The 22,074-nt window shown below is 33.1% G+C and overlaps 1 protein-coding gene and 2 long non-coding RNA genes across 4 annotated transcripts; all 3 read left to right on the top strand.

The window, feature by feature from the left end:
- Positions 1-292: 292 nt before the first annotated feature.
- On the top strand, positions 293-2,626 carry LOC106372488. Of its 2 annotated transcripts, XR_001274749.3 has the most exons (5): positions 297-556; positions 680-814; positions 1,514-1,626; positions 1,725-1,835; positions 1,941-2,626. It is a non-coding gene; the product is annotated as an uncharacterized LOC106372488 (long non-coding RNA). The 2 variants fall into 2 exon arrangements; XR_001274748.3 differs by having other exon boundaries at positions 293-814.
- A 5,238-nt stretch (positions 2,627-7,864) lies between these two features.
- On the top strand, positions 7,865-11,589 carry LOC125591776. The gene is made up of 2 exons (XR_007327885.1): positions 7,865-8,803; positions 10,897-11,589. It is a non-coding gene; the product is annotated as an uncharacterized LOC125591776 (long non-coding RNA).
- A 5,874-nt stretch (positions 11,590-17,463) lies between these two features.
- Positions 17,464-18,572, top strand: LOC106370685 (36.4 kDa proline-rich protein-like). The gene has a single exon (XM_013810680.3). The coding sequence runs from the start codon at positions 17,602-17,604 to the stop codon at positions 18,370-18,372; it is 771 nt and encodes a 256-aa protein (XP_013666134.2). The 5' UTR covers positions 17,464-17,601; the 3' UTR covers positions 18,373-18,572.
- The last annotated feature ends 3,502 nt before the right edge of the window (positions 18,573-22,074 follow it).

The raw sequence follows: 22,074 nt of genomic DNA on the forward strand, positions 1-22,074 counted from the left end.
CGACCTTATTTGTCTCTAAATAACTCATTAAATACTTAATGTAATTCCTCTTTCAACATTGTGTATAATTTATTTTATAAAATTACACATTTATATAACAATATAAAACAACTAATATTTGTTCTAGAAAATAAAACCTATTTATCTATCTATTATTATAAAGTATTGTTTATTTTCTTCTCCTTACGCCACGTCGGCAGCCACATCTATGTCGTATTGACACGTGTCCCGTGCGGATGATACTTCGCGTTTCATTTAATCCCGAGTGAGATGGGCTTTGATTGTTTGATGTGTGTTGGGCTTTTAGTTTTTACGCTGTGTCCGGCCCGGTAGAAGGATCTCGCACTCTAACCCTAATTCTTCTGTACCGAAGAAACGAGCTTAGTCTCTCTCCTTCGTACGGCGACGACTCCATGACGTCTTATCTTCCTCTCGCCATCTGAAACTGTCCGAGTAATGGCGTCGTGTTTAATCCATTGATTCACTCCCCCCACGATGTCTTTTTTCAATGCTTTGTTTCGATCTACAAGGCAGTGTTTTTTCTGTATAAATATATGTGAGTATTTCTCTTCTTGGACTCCATCTTTGACCTTGCAAATTTCTTCAATTGATTCTTTTTGATTGATCATGATAAACTATTGTTTCGTGGATTTGTTTTTATATTGTATATGAGGGGCAGGAGAGTGTGTGAGCGCATTAGATATTGAGAGAGGAGAGAATGAATGGTGGTGGTGAGGTTGGAGCTTCATCGTTTTAGATTGGAAATTCTCTCAGGTATTTGGTGAAGGCAGTGCTGGCGAAGAAGTTCAAGAAGGTATCCTCTCATTGATTTACTTTCCCGTATTTTTCTTTGCATCTCTGTCTGTTTCTACTTTAAGCCCCCCCCCCCCCCCCCCCCCCCCCCGCGTCAAATTGATTTGAGATTAGTTTTTAATCTAGATCAAGGTAACTACAGTTTTAATTTTGTGGGTAATTGTGAAGTTTTGGTTTTTGATCGAAATTTGTAAGTTTCACTGATATTTAGTGGTTTCTTTTTCTATTTTTTTTATTTTATTTTATGTTAGTGGTTTCTGTTTGTAAATTTATGCTATGTGATTACAACTAAACAAATTTTGCTTCTAAAGCCAATGATGTACGTTACGGCAATAGATTTGCTTCATACCTTTCTGCTTTGCCATGTCATAAAAATGTTTATATCTTTTGGGGCTGTGATGTTTTTTCAACGTGTCCGAGAGGCATGGTGGTTGTGGTGTCTTAGTGTTTGTAACTCTGTAATTTGTAAAGGCACCAACTTAATCAAACTTATGGTCAACGCTTAAATTTCGTTTAGGAAACGGTCTCAGAATTTCGTACCATCCACTACGTAAATAGCGTATTCACAATACTCTTTTCACCTGCAGTTTGACGATATATTTTATTATTTATAGATAATCGGTGCTATGGTGAGCTGAATGTATTGGCAGTGAAACATGGGCAAGTTCCCGGAAATCTTAACCAGTTTGTCTTTTAGCAGGTCCAGAAGAAGCACAAATATGATGCTGTGAAACCGAAGAGACCATAAAAAGAAAGGATGAGGAAGATAGAAAGAAGACATGGAGAAATCAAAGAAATAACTTTTTATAAAAGGTAAAAACGCTTCTTTTGTTTGTTTCACAACCTAAAGGTTCAGACTGTTGCAGCATTTACCACTAAATATTCACTACTTATCATCACATTTTATGCAGTCTATAGTGCATGGAGTTATGTCAAATGATGTTGCTCGGTTATTGAATCTTAGTCACCACTACTCATTTGTGGGCTTACATGGCTTATCTCAGCCGAGAATATAGGAAAAGGTAATGTGTTTTATTATTTCATCGAAGTGAATGTCTCTCAACCTTATTAGTGGCTGGATACTCATAAGCAAGAAAAACTTATATTGAGTTTGTAAGCTTTGTTAGATGATGCTGGTCCATCCCGAAAAGTATGGAGAGTGAGAGAGTAGCTAGTTGAAGCTTATTGGCTGCCAAAACCAACATGGAGGTTTTGTGAGAGGTGGTTAAGGCAGAGGCCAAGCTGGTGGTGGCAAAGGGAATAAAGGTGGCCCAGAAATTGTGCCTAAAAGTGGGATTGAAAAATGGAAAAAGTTCTAACATGGTATTAGGAAGAACATGTAGACAACAATAGCTGAAAGATTGTTACAGTTGTGGATTATCAGGTGAACACGCTCCTATCTTTCTAGGAGCAGTCGGAGCTAAAGCTTTTGTTGTTCAGATTTGCAGTGATCTTTTTCATAATTCAGTGGCTACATGAGAGTGTTTCTGCTGAGTTAGAATTTAGAGTGCAACAAATGTACGATATGTGAAGGCTATTTTATTATGCGAGGAAGCAGGCCCGTCCCTGCCAGAAGGCAAGTAAAGCATATGCTTTAGGCCACAATATATAGAAGAAAAATTAAGGCCACATATCACCAAATATTAGCTAGGTTTAACAAGTTTGAATTGAGTTAGGATACCATAGTTCAATCCTCCTTTTGTCCAATATATTTTTTATTTTAACCATTTGATTCTTTTTTACACTTTTGTACTGGTTTGATGTTAGTGTATTGCTATATATTGTTGGTATTTATATAATAGGCCACACAATTTTTTTTGTGCTTTAGGCCACCCCAAATTATGGGACGGCATTGCGAGGAAGATGGGAATAATTCCATCTCCATCTGTAGCTTAACTCGCTTAACATTCAAGATTGTGGTTAGAGTTTTTTATCACCAAAAATCAAGTACAAACATGTTCCAAACGTGATTTACAAAATGTTCTTTCTGTTTACTAATACTTGAATATGTTTTTTAAATTGATATAAGATCGTTATCATTATGTTTGTGGTAAATATGTTTTATGAGGTCAATGTTAAAAATTATTCTCTAAAAATTAATCAGTATTGTTTTAGAAAATTCATCAATATCATATATAATTTACAGAAAAAATAATAAAATAAATAGTGAAAGCCGTTATAAAATAGTTAAAATTATTGCTACATATAATTAAGAATAAATTAAGCATTTTTAAAAAAAATTATAACAAAATTGTTTTTAATGGTAGAATAAGTATATTTTGTAAGTATTGTGAACAGAGTAAGGTTATAATATTTTATTTGATGTAATTTTTTTAAAAAAAATACTAAAATAAAAGGTTGAACCATAATTTTGATACTGATATGAAAAAAATATATACTTGCATAGTTCAACAAAAAAATGTAAGACAACCAGATAAAAAAACAAAAAGAAAATAACAAGAATGAAACTACATAACTTATACTAAAATAAATATATTAAAATATCTATATCTACATAATAAAAATAGAACAAAGCTTCATTAATATTCGTATTTGAAAATTTGGTTAACCCCAATGAAACTGAGGTCGAGTCTTTCACTATAAAAAGCAATCAATGAAAAAAATTATAAATCTGGAAAATTTCAAATATAATCATTTAAACTAAAAACAGATGTTAAAAGAAAATTTCAATATTGTAAACGAAGAAAATGTCAACGCATTGCCATGCAACCATCAGTGCATCGTTGATTGGTTTATATCAGATTTAAGCTACCCAACATGTCGAGATACGATACTTTAATATTATTATTTTCGGTTTACATGACTAATAATTAACCGACTTAATAAAAAAATTTACTCATGTATATTTACTTAATATATAATTACAAGTTTGTTTCTTTCTTCACTAGAATCTTTAGATTCATCCACCTCCAAACAATTACCAAAAATAATGTGATGGCACCCAAGAAAAAAAAAGAATCAAAACTACCTATCAAGATAGCATGATTTATTTAGTCTTCCAGTACAATAACACGTACATAATTTAACTAATATGTATATTTTCAAATAATAAAAAAAATATATTAAATATCTACTCTAACTATTTACATTATTTTCAAATTATCATCCCGCCCGTAGGATGGGCCGGCCCTAGTATATTTTATATATGTGGGGGCACTTGCCACACATTTAACAAGCTGGATATGCCCATGTCTAAAATTAGAAAAGCAAAAATAGTTAGATAAAACATAATTTTCTATAAGATTATTGATTGAGCACAGATCATTCTGACTAAATTGTTAGAGTAGTGATTTTTTTTTTCAGATACAGAGATTTAAGGCTCATCGAGCTATGAAAAATTGTTAAGTCGTCTCAAACTTAGAGCTGTTTGACTTCTCCTCTACGGAAGTTCGCAATTTTCCTTATATGGATATTTGATTTAATGTAATATATAGTGAACTGATGACTACATGAAACACACCGGCTCGCTCATCATCCACACACAGTTCTAAACATCGATGCAAAGCCTTTGAACCCATGTGACTCATTCACATGGCTTGCTTCATTTGCAGCCATTGGAAAATATATTTAGGGAGCAATGTACGTTAAATCTTATCATTCAAATCTCGGAAGTGATGAAATGACTAAAGTAATTTGTTCTTGTGTTCCATTTGACTAAGTATAAGCCAATTCCGTGTGCACGCAAACTTCAATCTGTGCCAAGATGGATTTAGTTTCAAATCGTCTTTAGTTGGAAGATATTTGTGAATTAATGTTCAATTTTGGCAGTTATTGAGCAAAAAGAAACTAGTATAGTGCCACTAAAAGTCTAAAACCTCTTTATCACAGACACCAAAAAAAGCTTCATGTTGTCACTCTCCAGGTTTTGTTATGGATACCATTTACAAAAAAATGGGCTGACATCCACGACCTACTGATACAGAATTAGCGATCAACATTGGTAATTATTTGAGCTTCTTTTATCATACTTTGTGTAGTATTGTGGTGCTTGTCGCCACGCTTATTTATAACTGGCAGACATTTTCACCAACACTGAAAGATTTTTTTAATTTGCCTTTCTATCTTGATTGAAGAATATTGGATAGTTGATACTGAGTTAGGAACAAAATTAATCCCGATAATTTGGCCCTTGGGTTCAGCACAAATTAATAATGGTATTGTCACATGCAGAGATCCATGCATGTGAACTGTGGTTCTTTTTTTTTTTTTGGCAAAAGCATACTTGAATTAGAAAAAAAAAAATAAAGCGTTCGAAACTCATCCACAAGCCGGAGAGTGACAACATCTTATCCTTAATTCTATTTTATTTATCAAGTATCCAAATATAGGTATTGGAGTGCATGTAAGCGACTCAATTTGGCATAACCAGACAAATATGAAATACTTTCATACATAGATCATCATCAATCGATCGAGAGCTTGTGGTCGAATGGTAAGGCTTGGGATTTCACTACATTTCAGGTTCGATCCACCTGTTATGCGAAACTAAGTCACATTTTCTTGGTCACCCTACACAGATATGAGCTATTGCATTTCGGCCCATTTGAATACCCGGGAGAGGGACCGTGGGCTACACCTCCCACCTGGAGATTAGGTATGTATCTTTAATAGACCCGGATTTAACCATTTCCCTAGATCATCATCAATCACGGACTCCAGTCAATTACTTCTAGTGAAAAAGCTGTGTTCTTCGTAGTTGCGTGGAAAAAGTTCTAAAATACGTAAGGTATACTAATATGGCATGTTTTGCTTATTGGACAGTAGATAGTTTATGATTGTCTATATGTTTCGGTAGGTTTCTTGTTTTAAGTTTTGAAAATATAGGAAGGAAAATATTGGGAACCACATAATACTGACGTAAAAAAAATTCCATGCTAATTTAGGTTTACCGACAATTAATCATGTCGTAATTCTTTTTGTCTTAAATCAGTGGCTTGTGGAAAACATGTGATAGCAGTCTAACACTATATTAGCAGTTTAGCACTCGATGCTGCATTGCACTTGCACACTTCTGTAACTGTAACTGTAACTGTAATCTGTTATACCATGACGGTGTAACCGCAGCGGCTGCGGTTGCGGTTTTAAGCGGTTTTAAGAGATTTGTATGACTGGTACTACGGTCAGAAATGGTGCGTTTGCGGGATACTTATTACTGGTTAACCACCAAATACAATAGCGGTTAAATAATAAATTAACAATATTTACATTTTATATAATTATTAAAATATCAAACATCATAATATTATGATAAATATAAAAATTATATTTATAAAATTATATTTTTAATTTTTTAAAAATTATTGAAAATATTTTTATTTTAAAATTTACAATATGAAATATAATAATAGATATATTTTAATATTTCTATTATTTCAGTTTCAAATTTTTATTTTTATTTTTATTTTTGTATTTATATTGTTTTCAAAAAAAGAAGAAAAAAAAATTTACCCTCCCACAACCGCCCGCAGCCGCAAATGCTAGCTGGAACCAGCTTTTGAATTTAAGAGGTTAAGAGCGGTTTGAAACGGTTTAGAGCGCTTTACGTGTTTTTTGCAAAACGCCAACAACTGCTACAAACCGCAAAAGCTGTATTTGCGAGTAGTAGCGGAGAAACCAGTCATGCCCTTTATATACTAACTAGATTTTGACCCGCACAACCGTGTGTGTATATATTCTCATGTTTATATACAGATATTTGTTTTACACATTTTTTTTTGTCAACCGTTTTACACAATTAATGTACATTTTGAATGTTACTCACATATTTAAATATTTTTATAATTATGTAAAATACAATAATTTTATAGTTTTCATGTTAAAAATTCAAATCATCACATATATATATATTGCTTTTTATTATATATTTGTCCTATTAAATTTGCGTTTGATTATTAAACTAATTTTTATGCATAAAATAACATATTTAAAAATTATTTTATATATAATTTATTATGATCGTAACCCGTGATTCAAAGCGTTAGATTTATTTAGCAATTTATTCATTTTATATAATAATTTACTATATATAAAAAATGTTTAGATAAGTTAACTTTTTATTCATGTATTATATAGTTTACTAATGTTAACCCGTTCTACCAACATATTATTTTTTAGCATAAATATTTTCTATTTATTAAAATAAATATATTAATTTTTCAATTTAAATAATTTTATCATATTTACTTCAATATAATGGTTTTATTTTAAAATGATAGATATTATTATAAAATAGATAAAATAGGATATAATTTTATTCTTTTCATTTTATAAAATATAGCTGAATATATATTAATGTATAATAACATTTCATTTCTAATTACGAAATTAGTGAAAATATTTATATTCAATTTTTAACAATTTGATCTTGTTATAACCTTTTTCAACAGATTTGTTAGAATTTATATATATATATATATAAAAATTTAAAAATATCAAAAGAAATTATGATTAAAGTAGTTAAAAAATTATATATTATTAGCATTAAGGATATACATTTAATAAAAAATTAAATGATGGTCTAAATAAAAATATCACACAAAAAAGAAGTCATGACTTTTATTTTAATATAATATATATTTTTAAAATAGAAATAAATATTTATTTCTAACAAAATCTTTTCTACATGAGTCTGTGAATGTTTGTTGTAAAAAAACAAAAATCTTTTAAAAATATCAGTAAAGTATATTTTCAAATTAATCAATTTCATTTTTTAATTATGATTGAATATAATTAAAAAAAATTTAATTTTTAATTTTCGTTTATAAATCAAAACAAAATTCCTTTTTAATTTCAAATTATATTTTATGATAGTTTAAATTAAAACTAACTAATTTTCAAAAGTAAATTTAAAAAGATTCTAAAAATATTTTTAAAAGATTTTGTTAGAACATTTTAAATATATCTATTTGTATTTCAAATAAAAATATAAAGATATTAAAAGATATAGTGATGAACTTAAATAAAATTTGATATTTTCTAGGAATGGTTCAAACTAAAACATTACAGATGAAAGAAGTTATGAATTCTGTTTTAATAATATAGATTAACTATTGTCATTATTTTGACTTTGATTATACTTAAATCATACCATAGCTTTGGACCTAGCTAGAGTTGATTCTCTTTCTATATTTGTGTGTTTGTTATGGACTACATCTAGGCTACAATATTTATAGGTAGGGACAAAACAAACTAAATTCCAAAAATTCCCAAAAATCCTGATAAACAAGTGGATCCAATAATCGAAGGAGCAGGAAAAAAGGAAGATCTCTACAGCCTTTGGTTTTAGAAAATTTAGAGGTGCCTCTTTAGTCAAATAATAAAGACAAATTCCTTCATCAATTGTCTCGCCACTAGCCATTACATTAGGATATCGTGTGAATCTCGCAGTTTTTTTTTTTTTTGTTACTGTAAATGGACAACATTATAGCCTTAGTAATACCATAAGCCCAGTCCAAGAAGGTAAGAGCACCAGCAACACTTAAGAGCATCATTAGCGTCAAACTCTTAAAAACAGGTTCTTAAAGGTAAAATAATACTATTTTAATTTGTTTTATTTAAATCATAAAAATGAAATGTCTAAAACTATTAATGTATTGACAGGTGTGAAGAGCTCTAAAAACCAGGTTCTTAGACCATGATTATCGGGGTCCTAAAGTTGGGTCCTAACCCATTATCGGCCCAAAAATAAATACAAAATGGTGATAATGTTCCGGGACGGGCATTAACCAAGGTCGATTTTTGCTCGTCCTTCCTTGCCACCTGTCGAGTGGAGATGAAGCGGAGAAGTCGTGTAGGGGAAACTCGACTTTCTCTTCCCAAATCGATCTCACCGTCTTCCGATTCTCTCTCGACGGCGACGCATGTGGCGATAAAGTACACCGACGATTTCATCCCGAATCTCTCCGGATCCCTCACGAGTCTATCCCGAGTCTGTCTCCAACCTCATTCTCCGCCGATTTCAATCTAAAAGGTATGTGTTCCTCTTTCGTTTTCAAATCCTTAGGATGTCGTTGTCTATCTAGTTCCTCCGCATGTTGGTTTCGTAGATTCTTTGTTGTGATGATTTGTTCGGTAGATTAGATTCAGTTTCTCGATCTAGTTCCTCTGAGTCGGGTTTCGTAGATTCTTTTTTTGTGATGATATGTTCGGTTGATTAAGTTCAGTTTCTCGATCTAGTTCCTCCGCATGTTAGTTTCGTGTGATTCTTTGTTGTGATGATATGTTGGGTAGATTAAATTCAGTTTCTTTTATTGATGATGATCGTTGATGGTTTCTTTGATATTGTTTCGTCGATAGCTTTGTAGTTGATATGGTTTCTGTAATTTCTTGTTAGGAAACTTGATAGGTTTTAGATTTGTATTGAAGTTCAGTATAAATTATTGCCTCGAATGCTTGTTGTTTTTGATTTTTTTGAACGAAAGTTGATAGCTTTTAGTTCTGTATTGAAGTAACTAAACTTATTGCCTAGTCTTCTAGCTTCTGATCACACTTTAAACGTTTTGAAGGAAACCTGAGAGCTTCTAAAAACTTTATTGAAGTAAAAAAAAAAAATTAGTGATAAGACTGTGAGTCTTATGAACGAGATTGCCATGTTTGTAGTTCGGATTTGAAGTTACTTAAACGAAATTGTGTTCTCTGCTTGTATTGTAGTTCCCTTTGTAGCTTATAGCTTTTGTAGTTGTAGTTTAGTAATAACTATAGCTGATAGCTTTCGTACTAAAATTTAATGATCCATTAAACTAGAGCTGATAGCTTTGTAGTTGTAGTTTAGTAATAACATCTGATTAGACATAGGTAGATAATGGTTAGGTGGTTATGGAGTTATTACTTGTTAAAGTTTCTCCTAGTAAATCCCATAGAAAACACTTCAGCTTTGTTATCTCCAAATCGTCTTTCTCTTCTCTTTGCGAACAAGAAAACGTTTCCATTCTCTATAATCTCTTCTGTTCTTCTTCTTATGGATCCAGGGAATCCATATAGCCAGAATTCTGGTTATGTGGGGCTTCTTCACAACGTACAAAATAATAATGTTCAGGAAAACTTTACTTATGAAAGTTTTCCTTCCAGCGTCGACATTGGAGCCTCAGAAATGCCTCCTTCAGTTCCCAACAGTCTGAGGCTCCATCCCAACCTCAGGACACACCTGTGGAGCGTATGGTGAGAAGGAAATGGACGCCGGGTGATGACGAGGTTTTGATTAGTGTGTGGCTAAACACATCAAAGGACGCTGTTGTCGGAAATGAACATAAGTTAAGGACCTTCTGGAAATGCGTAGATGAATACTTTGCAACAACTCTTCATGAGAACATAGAGAATATTCATTGTAAGCAGAGGTGGCACATAATCAATGATCAGACGAACAAGTTCTGTGCCGCATTTGCAGCTGCAGAGAGACAAATAACCAGCGGTCAAAGTGACAATGACGTTCTAAAGGTGGCTCATGAAATCTTCTACTCTGATTAGGGACACAAGTTTACCCTCGAGCACGCGTGGTGTGTCCTGTGATATGAACAAAAGTGGATAAGCCTGAACACACCTAAGACGGCCGGTTCAAAGAGAAAGAGTGGTGAGGTCAGTTCCCAACCTTCAAGCGCACATGTCGGTGAGGTCAGTTCCCAATCTTCAATGCGTCCTGAAGGTATCAAGGCTGCGAAAGCAAGCAGGAATGGTAGTAAAGGAAAGGCTATTGAGGACTATAAGAGCATTTTGGAGCTCAAGATGGAAGATTTGGCGAGGAAGGAGAAACTATCGAAGCTGGCGATATTAGACACTCTCCTTGCTAAGAAGGATCCACTAAGTGAGAGTGAAGAAACTGTCAAGAACAAGCTGTTGGCCGAACTCTTCTAGTTTTTCAATTCTAAGTTTCTGTCTTGTGTAATATCTACTAAAATGTTGCTTTTGTGTTGGTCTAAGTTTGTGTCTTGTGTTCTATGTTTCAGTTTTTGTCTTGTGTTCTATGTTCTTGTATATCTTGATGTTATGTGATGTTATGTTTGATATAATGATAACTCTGCTTGTTATTTGACATACAAAACTTACGTGTGCCGTTTTTATTATTCTCAGGTCATGGGATTGGATTATAGCTACACGCAGCCGTCTGATTCGGAGGATTATGGTTTAGGGAACTCAGCAGACAGTGGAAACAGCTCCACAGAAATGAATATACTGCTGGACCAAGCAGAGATAGAAGCCGCACGGGTTCAGTACCCTCCGCAGCCGGAGGTTGAGTTCGGCTTCCCCAAGGAATGCTACTGTGGTGGCGAACCGCTTATTAGGACATCTTACACAAGAACTGACCCGAGGAGAAGGTTCTACACCTGTGAGAACATCGACGACGGAGACTTCCATGTACACAAGTGGTGGGATGTGGCGGCTACAGAGGAGATCAAAGCCATAGGTACACAATATGCCCTGCTTGAGAAGACTGTCTCTGAGTTATCTAAAAAAAAATCTCCGTTTCGTAATGGGTTTGAACTCGTACTAGGTGGTCTGGTTCTTTTAGTAATGGTAATATCCATGTTCGTAATGTTAAAGTAGGTTTGAACTAAGAGGAGAGTGAACTAAGTAGCTTGGTGTTTTGTAGTATGAACGCATACGACTGGTGTGTGTATTGTAATATGTTATGTATGAAACTCATTATGAAGCTGTACAAGGAGACGGTTAAGGGGTGTATTTTTTCCAATGAACAAGGAGACTTATAAATTTTTATAAGTACTATGTTTTGTTATTACTAATTGATCATGTGATTTCGTATAAGTCTTGTAATTGTTAATCTCCAACACACATTTTGAGAGCATGTATCATACTCCATAATATGATTGTCGAAGATGAAAGGTCATCATTCACTCAGTATAACAAATTTGAGTTTCAAGAAAGAGAAGAAGTGGATACATTTTCCGTCAACATGCCTTCGAATCTCGGCAGTACAATGGATCGTCGAACGAGCCTTCGGAATAGACAAGCCCATGAACAATTAAAAAATGATCTGATTGAAAATATATAGGCTAAATTTGGACTTTTTCAAATAACATATAATTTATAAGTTTCTATGATTTGAATAAGTTGTGTGTTTGCTTTTATTTCTGAAGTTTGTATTTTTTTTAATGAAATGTAATAAAATGTAGTAAAATGTTTGTAATTTTCTATTAAATGAATAAATTTATTTTTCTTATTAGTTATTCAACTTAAAATGGTAATATGTTTTATCTTATATATGTTGCTAGTTATTTTTTTTAAAAAAAATTTAACCTAAGGACCAACAAAAAATCTCACCAATAATCACCATTTTCATTAAAAGTCCTTAACAATGTCCTAATCTAGAAATAACAATAAAAAACTCTAAGGACTACCAATTAAGTCTCATTGATAATCATGGTCTTATGGACATTAATTAAGGACCGATTGTTATGTTTTTCTCTAACTTTTTCTATTTATAATTTTTTTTTTTTAAACTCATATAAGAACTCCCTGATAATCATGGTCTTAGTCTCTAACACATAGTCTCTAGACTAACTTTTATTAATATTTTAATAGCATTAACTGACATAATTAATTTTTATTTTTGTAAATATAATTGGACCAATATAAAATGGACATGTGTAGATGTAGTCTCTACAAAATATTTCAACGTTTCTTTGCAGAGGGATGACAGTGACACTTTCTACAATTTCTCTCCAACTTTTTTTTAAATTTTTTTTTTGTTGAGAGACTATGTTAGAGTTCATCACTAATGATGCTCTAATGAGGGCTGTATCTAAATTCTTAGACTAAAAGAAATAAAGTAGTTGTAGCTTTTGTTTAGGTCACATCGTATAGCTGCTACTCATGGATATAGTTGCAGTAATACAACGAACATTTCCAGCCTTTCTGATTGAATGAATTGAACTATACTAAATATTTGTGTCATTATTTTTTCGTTTACTATCGTTTTTCATTATTTTCTAGTATCCGATATAACAAAAAGTTAAGAACTGTTATAAAAAGAACTTGTATTTTATTGTATCGCAGGAATTTAGATAAGAGCAAAATTGTATACCCGTAGAAATTTTAACACTGATATATGAAGAGAGAGTTTCTTATTATAGAGAGAGAAGAGATTGAGGCGTGTATTATACAACGAACGAAACGTTCGTATATATATAAAGAAAATCACTGTGCAAATAGTGCAGCGGGCCCCACATCTTTTTATATTTTCAAACATTACGGCTCCTCCTTTTTTGACTTTCGTAACACTCCCCCTTGGGGGCCGGTGTCACTATCCGCTCTCGCTTAACGTCTTTGTTGCCTCGTTAAAAACCTTTCGAGGAAAACCCAATGGGAAAAACCATAGTAAGGTAAAAAGAGTACAACTACGTAAGCTCCCCCTCGAATGAACAGACATAGATCCTTCTGATGGCGCATCCCAATGTTATGGATGTGTTTCCTGAATACCGAGGTAGGGAGTGATTTTGTGAAGAGGTCGGCTGCATTGTCGCATGATCGAACATATCTTACTTCAATCTCTTTATTCTTCTCGAGCTCTTGAGTGTATGAGAAGAACTTCGGAGGTATATGTTTGGTTCTATCACTTTTGATATATCCTTCCTTCGTTTGAGCAACACATGCCGCGTTATCTTCATATAGAATAGTTGGCTCCGTATTTTCGTCAATCCCGCTGCTTGAACAGATGTGTCGGCTTATTGATCTTAGCCATATACATTCTCTACTTGCTTCATGGAGTGCAATGATCTCAGCATGATTTGAAGAAGTAGCCACGAGCGTTTGTTTCTGAGAACGCCAAGATATAGCAGTGCCTCCGATCGTGAAAACGTATCCTGTTTGTGATCGGGCTTTGTGTGGATCTGAAAGATATCCTGCATCTGCAAAACCAACCATTTGACCTTTTGAACTTTTAGGATAAAACAAGCCTAAATCAATGGTCCCTTGGAGGTAACGAAAAACATGTTTAATTCCATTCCAATGTCTTCGCGTAGGAGACGAACTGAATCTCGCTAAAAGATTAACGGCAAAAGATATGTCAGGTCGAGTACAATTTGCAAGATACATAAGAGCTCCAATTGCACTTAAGTATGGAGTTTCAGGACCAAGTATTTCTTCATTTTCCTCAGATGGTCGAAACGGATCATTTTCAACATTAAGTGATCTAACGACCATCGGGGTGCTAAGAGGAGTAGTTTTATCCATGTTAAAGCGTTTCAATACTCGTTTGGTATATGTAGACTGGTGTACAAATATACCCTTTCGAGAATGCTCAATTTGTAATCCTAGATAATATTTTGTCTGCCCGAGATCTTTCATCTCAAATTCTCCTTTCAGATAGTTTGATGCCTTTTGGATTTCGTTTTGAGTTCCAATAATATTAAGATCATCAACGTACACCGCGATTATCACAAATCCGGATGTTGTTTTCTTTATGAAAACACAAGGACATATAGGATCATTCGTGTATCCTTCTTTTGTTAAGTGTTCACTTAGACGATTATACCACATTCGTCCAGATTGTTTTAACCCATATAATGATCTTTGCAATTTTATTGCACATAACTCTTTAGGTTTGGAACTTAACGTTTCTGGCATTTTAAATCCATCTGAGATTCTCATATAGATATCAGTATCTAATGATCCATATAAATATGCCGTAACGACATCCATGAGACGCATTTCTAAATTTTCATTGGCCTCTAGGCTCATCAGGAATCTAAATGTGATTGCGTCCATAACAGGAGAATAAGTTTCCTCATAATCAATTCCTGGCCTTTGAGAGAAACCTTGGGCTACAAGACGAGCTTTGTATCTTGTAATCTCGTTTTTCTCATTTCTTTTTCGGACAAACACCCATTTGTACCCAACATGTTTTACATTTTTGGGTGTGAGCACAATAGGTCCGAATACATTTCGTTTGTTAAGTGAATCTAGTTCGACTTGAATTGCATCTTTCCATTTTATCCAGTCATGTCTCTTTTGACATTCATATACAGACTTTGGTTCTGGATCTTCGTTTTCTTCATTTATTTCCTTTGTTAAAAGGTATGAGAATCATCCATCTCATTTCGTTTCCATATCTTTCCATTATGGATGTAATTGATAGAAATCTCATGATTTCCTTCAGATTCAAGATGCTTTATATTGTCGTTAGATTCACAATTTTCTTCGTCCAAAATATTTTCTGTTATTTTGGGAGTATCATGCTTTTCACATTCCTTACGTTTTCTAGGAAGTTTATCCTTTGAACCAATAGGTCTACCGCGCTTTAAACGTGTTCCTGATTCACGTGTATCAACTGCCGTTCCACCATTTTGTGGTATTTCAATACGAGCAGGAGTATTTGCAGCGGGTATATGTGATTTAGTTACCATTTTGGTATCAGCAAATGCATCAGGTAACTGATTTGCTATATTTTGTAAATGCATGATACGTCGAACTTCTAGTTCTGACTGTTTCGTAGGAGGATCAAGGTGTAATAACGATGGTACACTCCATTTGATCTCTTTTCCTACTTGTTTATTGTCTCCCCCTATAGTTGGGAATTCTTTCTCATTGAAATGACAATCGGCAAATCGTGCCGTAAACACATCACCAGTTTTTGGTTCTAGGTATCTTATTATTGATGGAGAATCATAGCCAATATATATTCCCAACCGTCTTTGCGGTCCCATCTTTGTACGTTGCGGTGGTGCTATTGGAATATAAACCGCACAACCAAAGATTTTTAGATGAGAGATATTTGGTTCTTTTCCAAATGCTAACTGTAATGGGGAATATCTATGGTATGCACTTGGTCTTATCCGAATTAGTGCTTCTGCATGCAAAATAGCATGTCCCCATACAGATGTTGGGAGTTTTGATCTCATGATCAATGGCCTTGCAATTAGTTGCAGCCATTTAATTAATGATTCTGCCAAACCATTTTGTGTATGAACATGAGCGACAGAATGCTCTACTTCAATCCCTGATACCATACAATAATCATTAAAAGCTTGGGATGTGAATTCACCAGCGTTATCTAATCTAACTCTTTTAATTGGATAATCTGAGAACTGTGCTCTTAATTTGATTATCTGAGTTAGAGATCTCGCAAATGCCATATTTCGAAATGATAACAAACAAACATGTGACCATCTACTCGATGCATCGATTAATACCATAAAGTAGTAGAATGGTCCACACGGTGGATGTATTGGTCCACAAATATAACCTTGGATTCTTTCCAAAAACTTTGGTGATTCTTTGTCAATTTTGGTTGGTGATGGTCTTATGATTAATTTCCCAAGAGCACACGCATCACATGTCATTTTATTACTTTGGTATATATCTTGGGTTTTTATTGAATGACCATGTGAGCTTTCAATGATTTTTCACATCATTGTAGTGCCTGGGTGACCAAGACGATCATGCCATAATGTAACATCTTCTGGATTTTTTTTTATCACAAGATGTGATTCTATAGCATCAATATAAGTGTGATGCAATCCAGAAGGAAGTTCTGGAAATTTTTCCAGTACAAGGCCTTTGCTTGATTTTTCAGAAGTTATATACAAATACTTCTTTCCATTCTCAGTTGCAGACTGAGTGTTATACCCTTGACGGTATATATCTTTGAAACTCAACAAATTTCTCTTAGAATTTGGAGAATATAAGGCATTATCTATGGAAAACTTTGTTCCATTAGGCAACATAAAGTTTGCCTTGCCAATTCCTTCGATCAGGTCTGTAGGACCTGATATTGTGTTTACAGTCATTTTTACTGACTTTAAAGTAGAGAAATATATATCTCTTATCCTTCAGTATAGTGTGCGTTGTGCCACTATCTGGTATGCAAACTTCTCTACCAATTTGTTTAGTTGTTGTTCCATTTGCTTTCTTATCCATTTCGAATCGCAGAGTGATCGTGCTGATAACGTGTTATAAAAAGAACTTGTATTTTATTGTATCGCAGGAATTTAGATAAGGGCAAAATTTTATACCCGTAGAAATTTTAACACTGATATATGAAGAGAGAGTTTCTTATTATAGAGAGAGAAGAGATTGAGGCGTGTATTATACAACGAACGAAACATTCGTATATATATAAAGAAAATCATTGTGCAAATAGTGTAATGGGCTCCATATTTTTTTATATTTTCAAACATTACGGCTCCTTTTTTTTTTTACTTTCCTAACAAGAACAACTATTGTCAAAGGCAAATAAAGTTGTGCACATAAGTTTTTTCAAAAAAAAAAGTTGTAGAGCTAAAGAACATACCGAAATTCCGGAAAGTTTGACGTGACCTTTTTACGTACTTATTATGTTCTCTCTTCGTAACCCCTCCCTACTTGTTACTACTAAAGTGGCGTCATTAATATTGTACTAATTATATTACAGTAAATACAGTCCAACATTGGTCAGGTTAGGGCATGATTAACCATGTTCTCTTAATTAAAGTTTTTAGCGCTAAGAAACGGTTCTTAGGTTTTAATTAAAAAAAACTAAGAACCGTCTTTTAAATAATAGACATAAAAGATTTTTCTTAGTGAAAAAATGTAAAAGCGTAAAAAAAAAAATGTCAAAACATGAATTAAAAACTCCAAATAAGAGATTGGGGTTAACCATGCTCTTATATAAATCGCAATTTGGCATGTTCATATCATCACGGATTCACGGATGATGATAATGAGCATAAAAGGATAAAAATATCTTAAAGATTCCTTTGGTCTATATAAAGAGGAAGACACTCAATAGCTTTAACGTACTTCATCAATTCCGCACTAAACTAAACCATAAAACTCAAGATGGGGCTTCTTCACAAACAAAACCTTTCCTTTGTGATACTTCTCCTTGGTTTCCTCGTCGTCTCTTACGCTTGTGACTGTGGTGACCCTCCAAAGCCATCTCCACACCCCGTTAAACCGCCTAAACATCCCGTTAAACCGCCTAAACCACCCACCGTTAAACCACCTCCACACACTCCGAGACCGCCAACCGTCAAGCCTCCGCACACTCCATTCCCTCCACATTCTTTTCCACCGTACACTCCAAAACCGCCCACCGTTACGCCTCCTCCTCCCTACACGCCATCCCCTCCACCGCACACTCCAAAACCTCCCACTGTCAAGCCACAGCCACAGCCAACTCCAACCCCATCGCCTCCACCACCGTACGTCAAGCCACCACCAGTGCCAACCCCAGAGACGCCATGCCCGCCACCACCGCCACCGTCACCACCACCAACCCCATGTCCTCCTACACCTCCAGCGCCAACCCCTGAACCGGAGACTTGCTCAATCGATGCGCATAAGCTAGGCGCGTGTGTGGACGTGCTAGGCGGTTTGATTCACATCGGACTAGGTAAAAGCTACGCAAAGGCTACTTGTTGCCCGGTTCTTGGCGGTTTAGTGGGTCTTGACGCAGCGGTTTGTCTCTGCACCACAATTAGAGCCAAGCTTCTCAACATTGACCTCATTATTCCCATTGCTCTTGAGCTTCTTGTCGACTGTGGTAAGACTCCACCTCGTGACTTCAAGTGTCCCGCTCCACAAAGAAAGAGTCCTCTCTTGGGTTGATCTCTTGTGTTTCATTTGATACAGTACAAGTATTTGAGATATCAAGATCTAGGTTCTTTTTCCTGTTTTTCAGTTGCTGAAACAGTACCTACAAAGGATCTAAAATTTATTACTTCTCTAAATCAAAAAGCAACTTTTATGTAAGTGTAAGGTGATTGTACGTTGAAATAATGTTATTTTAAAGAGTATTTTAAATTTGATTTACAAAATCTAATATATAAAAAATTCAACTATCAGCGTATCTATATTAATTTGTATTATGTTTACAAATTTTGGTTAAGACTACTGATAGATCTAGAAGAACTTTTAACCAAAATATTATCATACCTTTGAAATAATAGGAAGCGTTTTCATAGAATTTGAAATAAATATCTTTTTTTTTAAACTTCAAAATTGAACTGGTTATTTAAAGAAAATCAAATTTCGCCGGGGACATATGACCGTTACCCGTTGGTCGTACCTACGTCGACCAGTACTACTACTGATCTATGTCTACAGTAATGTTTAAAACTAAACAACTACTGTCTAATCAGAATGCTATGATTTGGTTGGTCGAAAAACAATGGATGTTGTGGAATCAGGAGAAAAGAAGAAAAAATCCAAACTTTAGAAACAAAAATGAAAAGCAAATACCCAAGTAGATTTTATTTTTATAATAATCAGTGTGTATGAATTTTTGCACTCTTAAAATTCATTATAATAAGCCAAAACTCGATTACTATAACCAGCATAAGAAACTAAGGGTGGACATTTTGGTTTAATTTCAAATTCAGTTCAGATTGGTTTATTTGGGTCTAAAAAACTTTAACCAAAGTCTACCCTAATTAGTTTGATTTTAGTTCGGTTTGGTTTGTGTCGATTCGGTTTGAGTTGGTTTGATTTGTGTTCGGTTTGGTTTAATTTGGTTTTGTTTGTTTTATGTTTTGTTCACTTGAGTTGATTTTTAGTTTTGTTTTAGTTCGGTTACAGAAATATAAATTATAAAAAAAAAATCATCATTTGACACTATATCATTATTTTTTTCGTAATCAAACGTAAAGCCAAACATCCTAATGTCACCAATAATTTTCTACTACTATCTTCAAACCTAATATAATATTACAAGTAAATTTCTGGGGGTTTGATATTAATATATGAGATTCATATTTTTATTTTATTTTATTTATGTTTCTTCTATTAATTTATAAGTAAATATATAAAATTATGTTTAGTTTTTAGGTTAAATGGTTAAATATCTTAATTTTTAATATTATTAGTATATTTAATTAATCTAATTAAAAATATAATACGGGTTTTTGGTTTGGTTTGGTTTTAAACCGAACTATTTGGATTGATAATTTTTTTAACCAAACTGTTTAGACAAATACTTTGGTTTGGGTTGGTTAGGTTTGTTTAAGTTGGTTTGATTTGATTTGGTTCGGTTCGGTTCGGTTCGTTTTTTTTTTTACAACCCTATAAGAAGTTTCCGACGGATGCAATTCTATTGAGGTTTGCATAATTGACAAACTAAAAAATCTAAGATAAGTGGGATTTAAGTAAGGCTACTCTAAGTTCAATGCTATTCTTCTAATTTGAGCGGTTTTGACGAAATTATGATGGAGACGAAACTCAGAATTGAGGGTGAACCACTCGACGTTATTCAGTACTAGCAACGAGGCACTCCCAATATTTTCAACTAGTGTTCGACCTAGTGTCGGACTAAAATTTTTAGACTAGTTCGATTCTCCGGTGCATATTTACAAAATAAGTAAATTGTAATATCGATAGTATTGTTTTGGTTGTTTATAAGTTTTAAGTAGTTTTGTAATTTGTATGTATGATAATTAAAAATTGTATTAAACATCTTTGTAATAAAAATTGTATTAAAGCTTAGCCGTTTGACGAAAAAAAAAAAACTAAACCTCAAAAGCGTAAGTTAATAAAATAAGTAATTTGTTTTGTTGTTCTAGAATTAGATGATTTTTAGACCGAACTGATGAATATATACTACACAAACATTTATATTTCGAGTATGTACTTATATTCTATAACAATTTGATATATTAGATTTGAACACTAACCTATGAATATAATTTACCGGTGATTTTCTTGAAATTTTTGATTTTAAGATATGTATCTGGAGTGGGATTAACTTTTATAGACGTCCATCTTTTTTAATATAGACACTTCAGTAATTCACAAATTCATAGAAAAAAGTTAAAACAAAAAAAAACTAAACTTATATCAATGAAACAAAAACGAGAACGAAAGCACAATTTTATAGAGGTAGAAAATAAAATTATTTATGGAGAGTCAATAATAAACAAATTGAGAACAGAAAACCTAATTCTATTTCGTCATTTTACAACTGACGTTGCCTATCTGGTTTTGATGATTTTTTTCAGCCACAAAACTTAATTTCTTTTTGTGCATATGAATTCTTAAAAATAATTAAAATGAATTGTAATACGTTAACTCTTAAACAATGATAATACATTTATGATACTAACATTTGTATTCGTCATTTTACAACCAATAAAGATTATAGTGTTGCAAAATATTAAAATCATTTAATGAACAAACATTAGTATAAAAACTCACTCCGCGCATGCGCGCGGATTATCATCTAATTCTAGCTTATTTGAAAATAAAGTAAAAACTCTATTGTTTACTACATACAAATACAATAATTACGTTGAACCATTCTATAAAATAGCTTATTTTTGTTTACTACATGGTTTTATATAATATAAAAATTTTAATTCTTCTTACTCTTACATTTAATCTCCTAAATATTTATATCATATTTTATGAATCCCTATACAATATTAAACAACCTTGTCATAAAAATATATTTGATTCTTCTTTAATATAATATGATAATGCACGTGAAATATCAACATATTATTGCAAACCTAATATTTTATTAATCATAATTCCATCATTATATTTAATTTTGTTTAAATTTATCTTTAATATTCTAATCTTTTTAAATTATAAAAATGTGATTTTTATCTAAATTATTCAAATTATCCAAAAATTGAAATAGAACCTAAACAAATTGAACTCAAAATTTTACCAGGTTCCTAATATAATTATTCGAACCAAGCCAAAAAATTAAAATAGCCAACCCGAGATTAAACCCAAATTCATAAATAATCAAACAGTCCTTATATTTTTGGACTAAAAAATGAAAACCACAACTGAACCGGAACAAAAAAAACTGGAATCGAACAGAAAACCAAACATCCATGCCTAAATATATCAGTGAACAAACAAACAGTTTAATAAAATTTAGCTAGTTATGATTTTTTGGTATCTCTGCAGAAACATCATAAGATCCAAACTAAGTTATGATTCTAGCTAGTTAGAATCCTATTTGAAATTTAAAGTGTCATGTTTTAAATTCGGACCTATTAAAAATGTCTTCGTGAGAAAATATAAAACCACAATTTATATACAATGTTTATAAATGTATACTTTTATCTACTTAATAATAATTTAGTATACATTATTTAACACTAATATAACACCATCAATAATCGGCTAATATTATTTGTAGTCTCCACCGTCGAGTTGTTGCTGACGATAACTAAGCTTGACCTTACGACGAACGTCTGTCGGGATTGGACTCGAGGATCGCTCACATCTCTTGCATCAAAAAGCTTTATGTTAATTCGCCAGAACTTAATTGATGATTCAGCCGTCGAGCTTTTGTTCAAT

This window comes from Brassica napus, chromosome C8, assembly GCF_020379485.1.
Source record: "Brassica napus cultivar Da-Ae chromosome C8, Da-Ae, whole genome shotgun sequence".
In the NCBI taxonomy this organism is placed as follows: domain Eukaryota; kingdom Viridiplantae; phylum Streptophyta; class Magnoliopsida; order Brassicales; family Brassicaceae; genus Brassica; species Brassica napus.

Coding starts and splice junctions, on each gene's coding strand:
- LOC106370685 (XM_013810680.3), top strand. CDS start 17,602: ATGGGGCTTCTTCACAAACAAAACCTTTCCTTTGTGATACTTCTCCTT.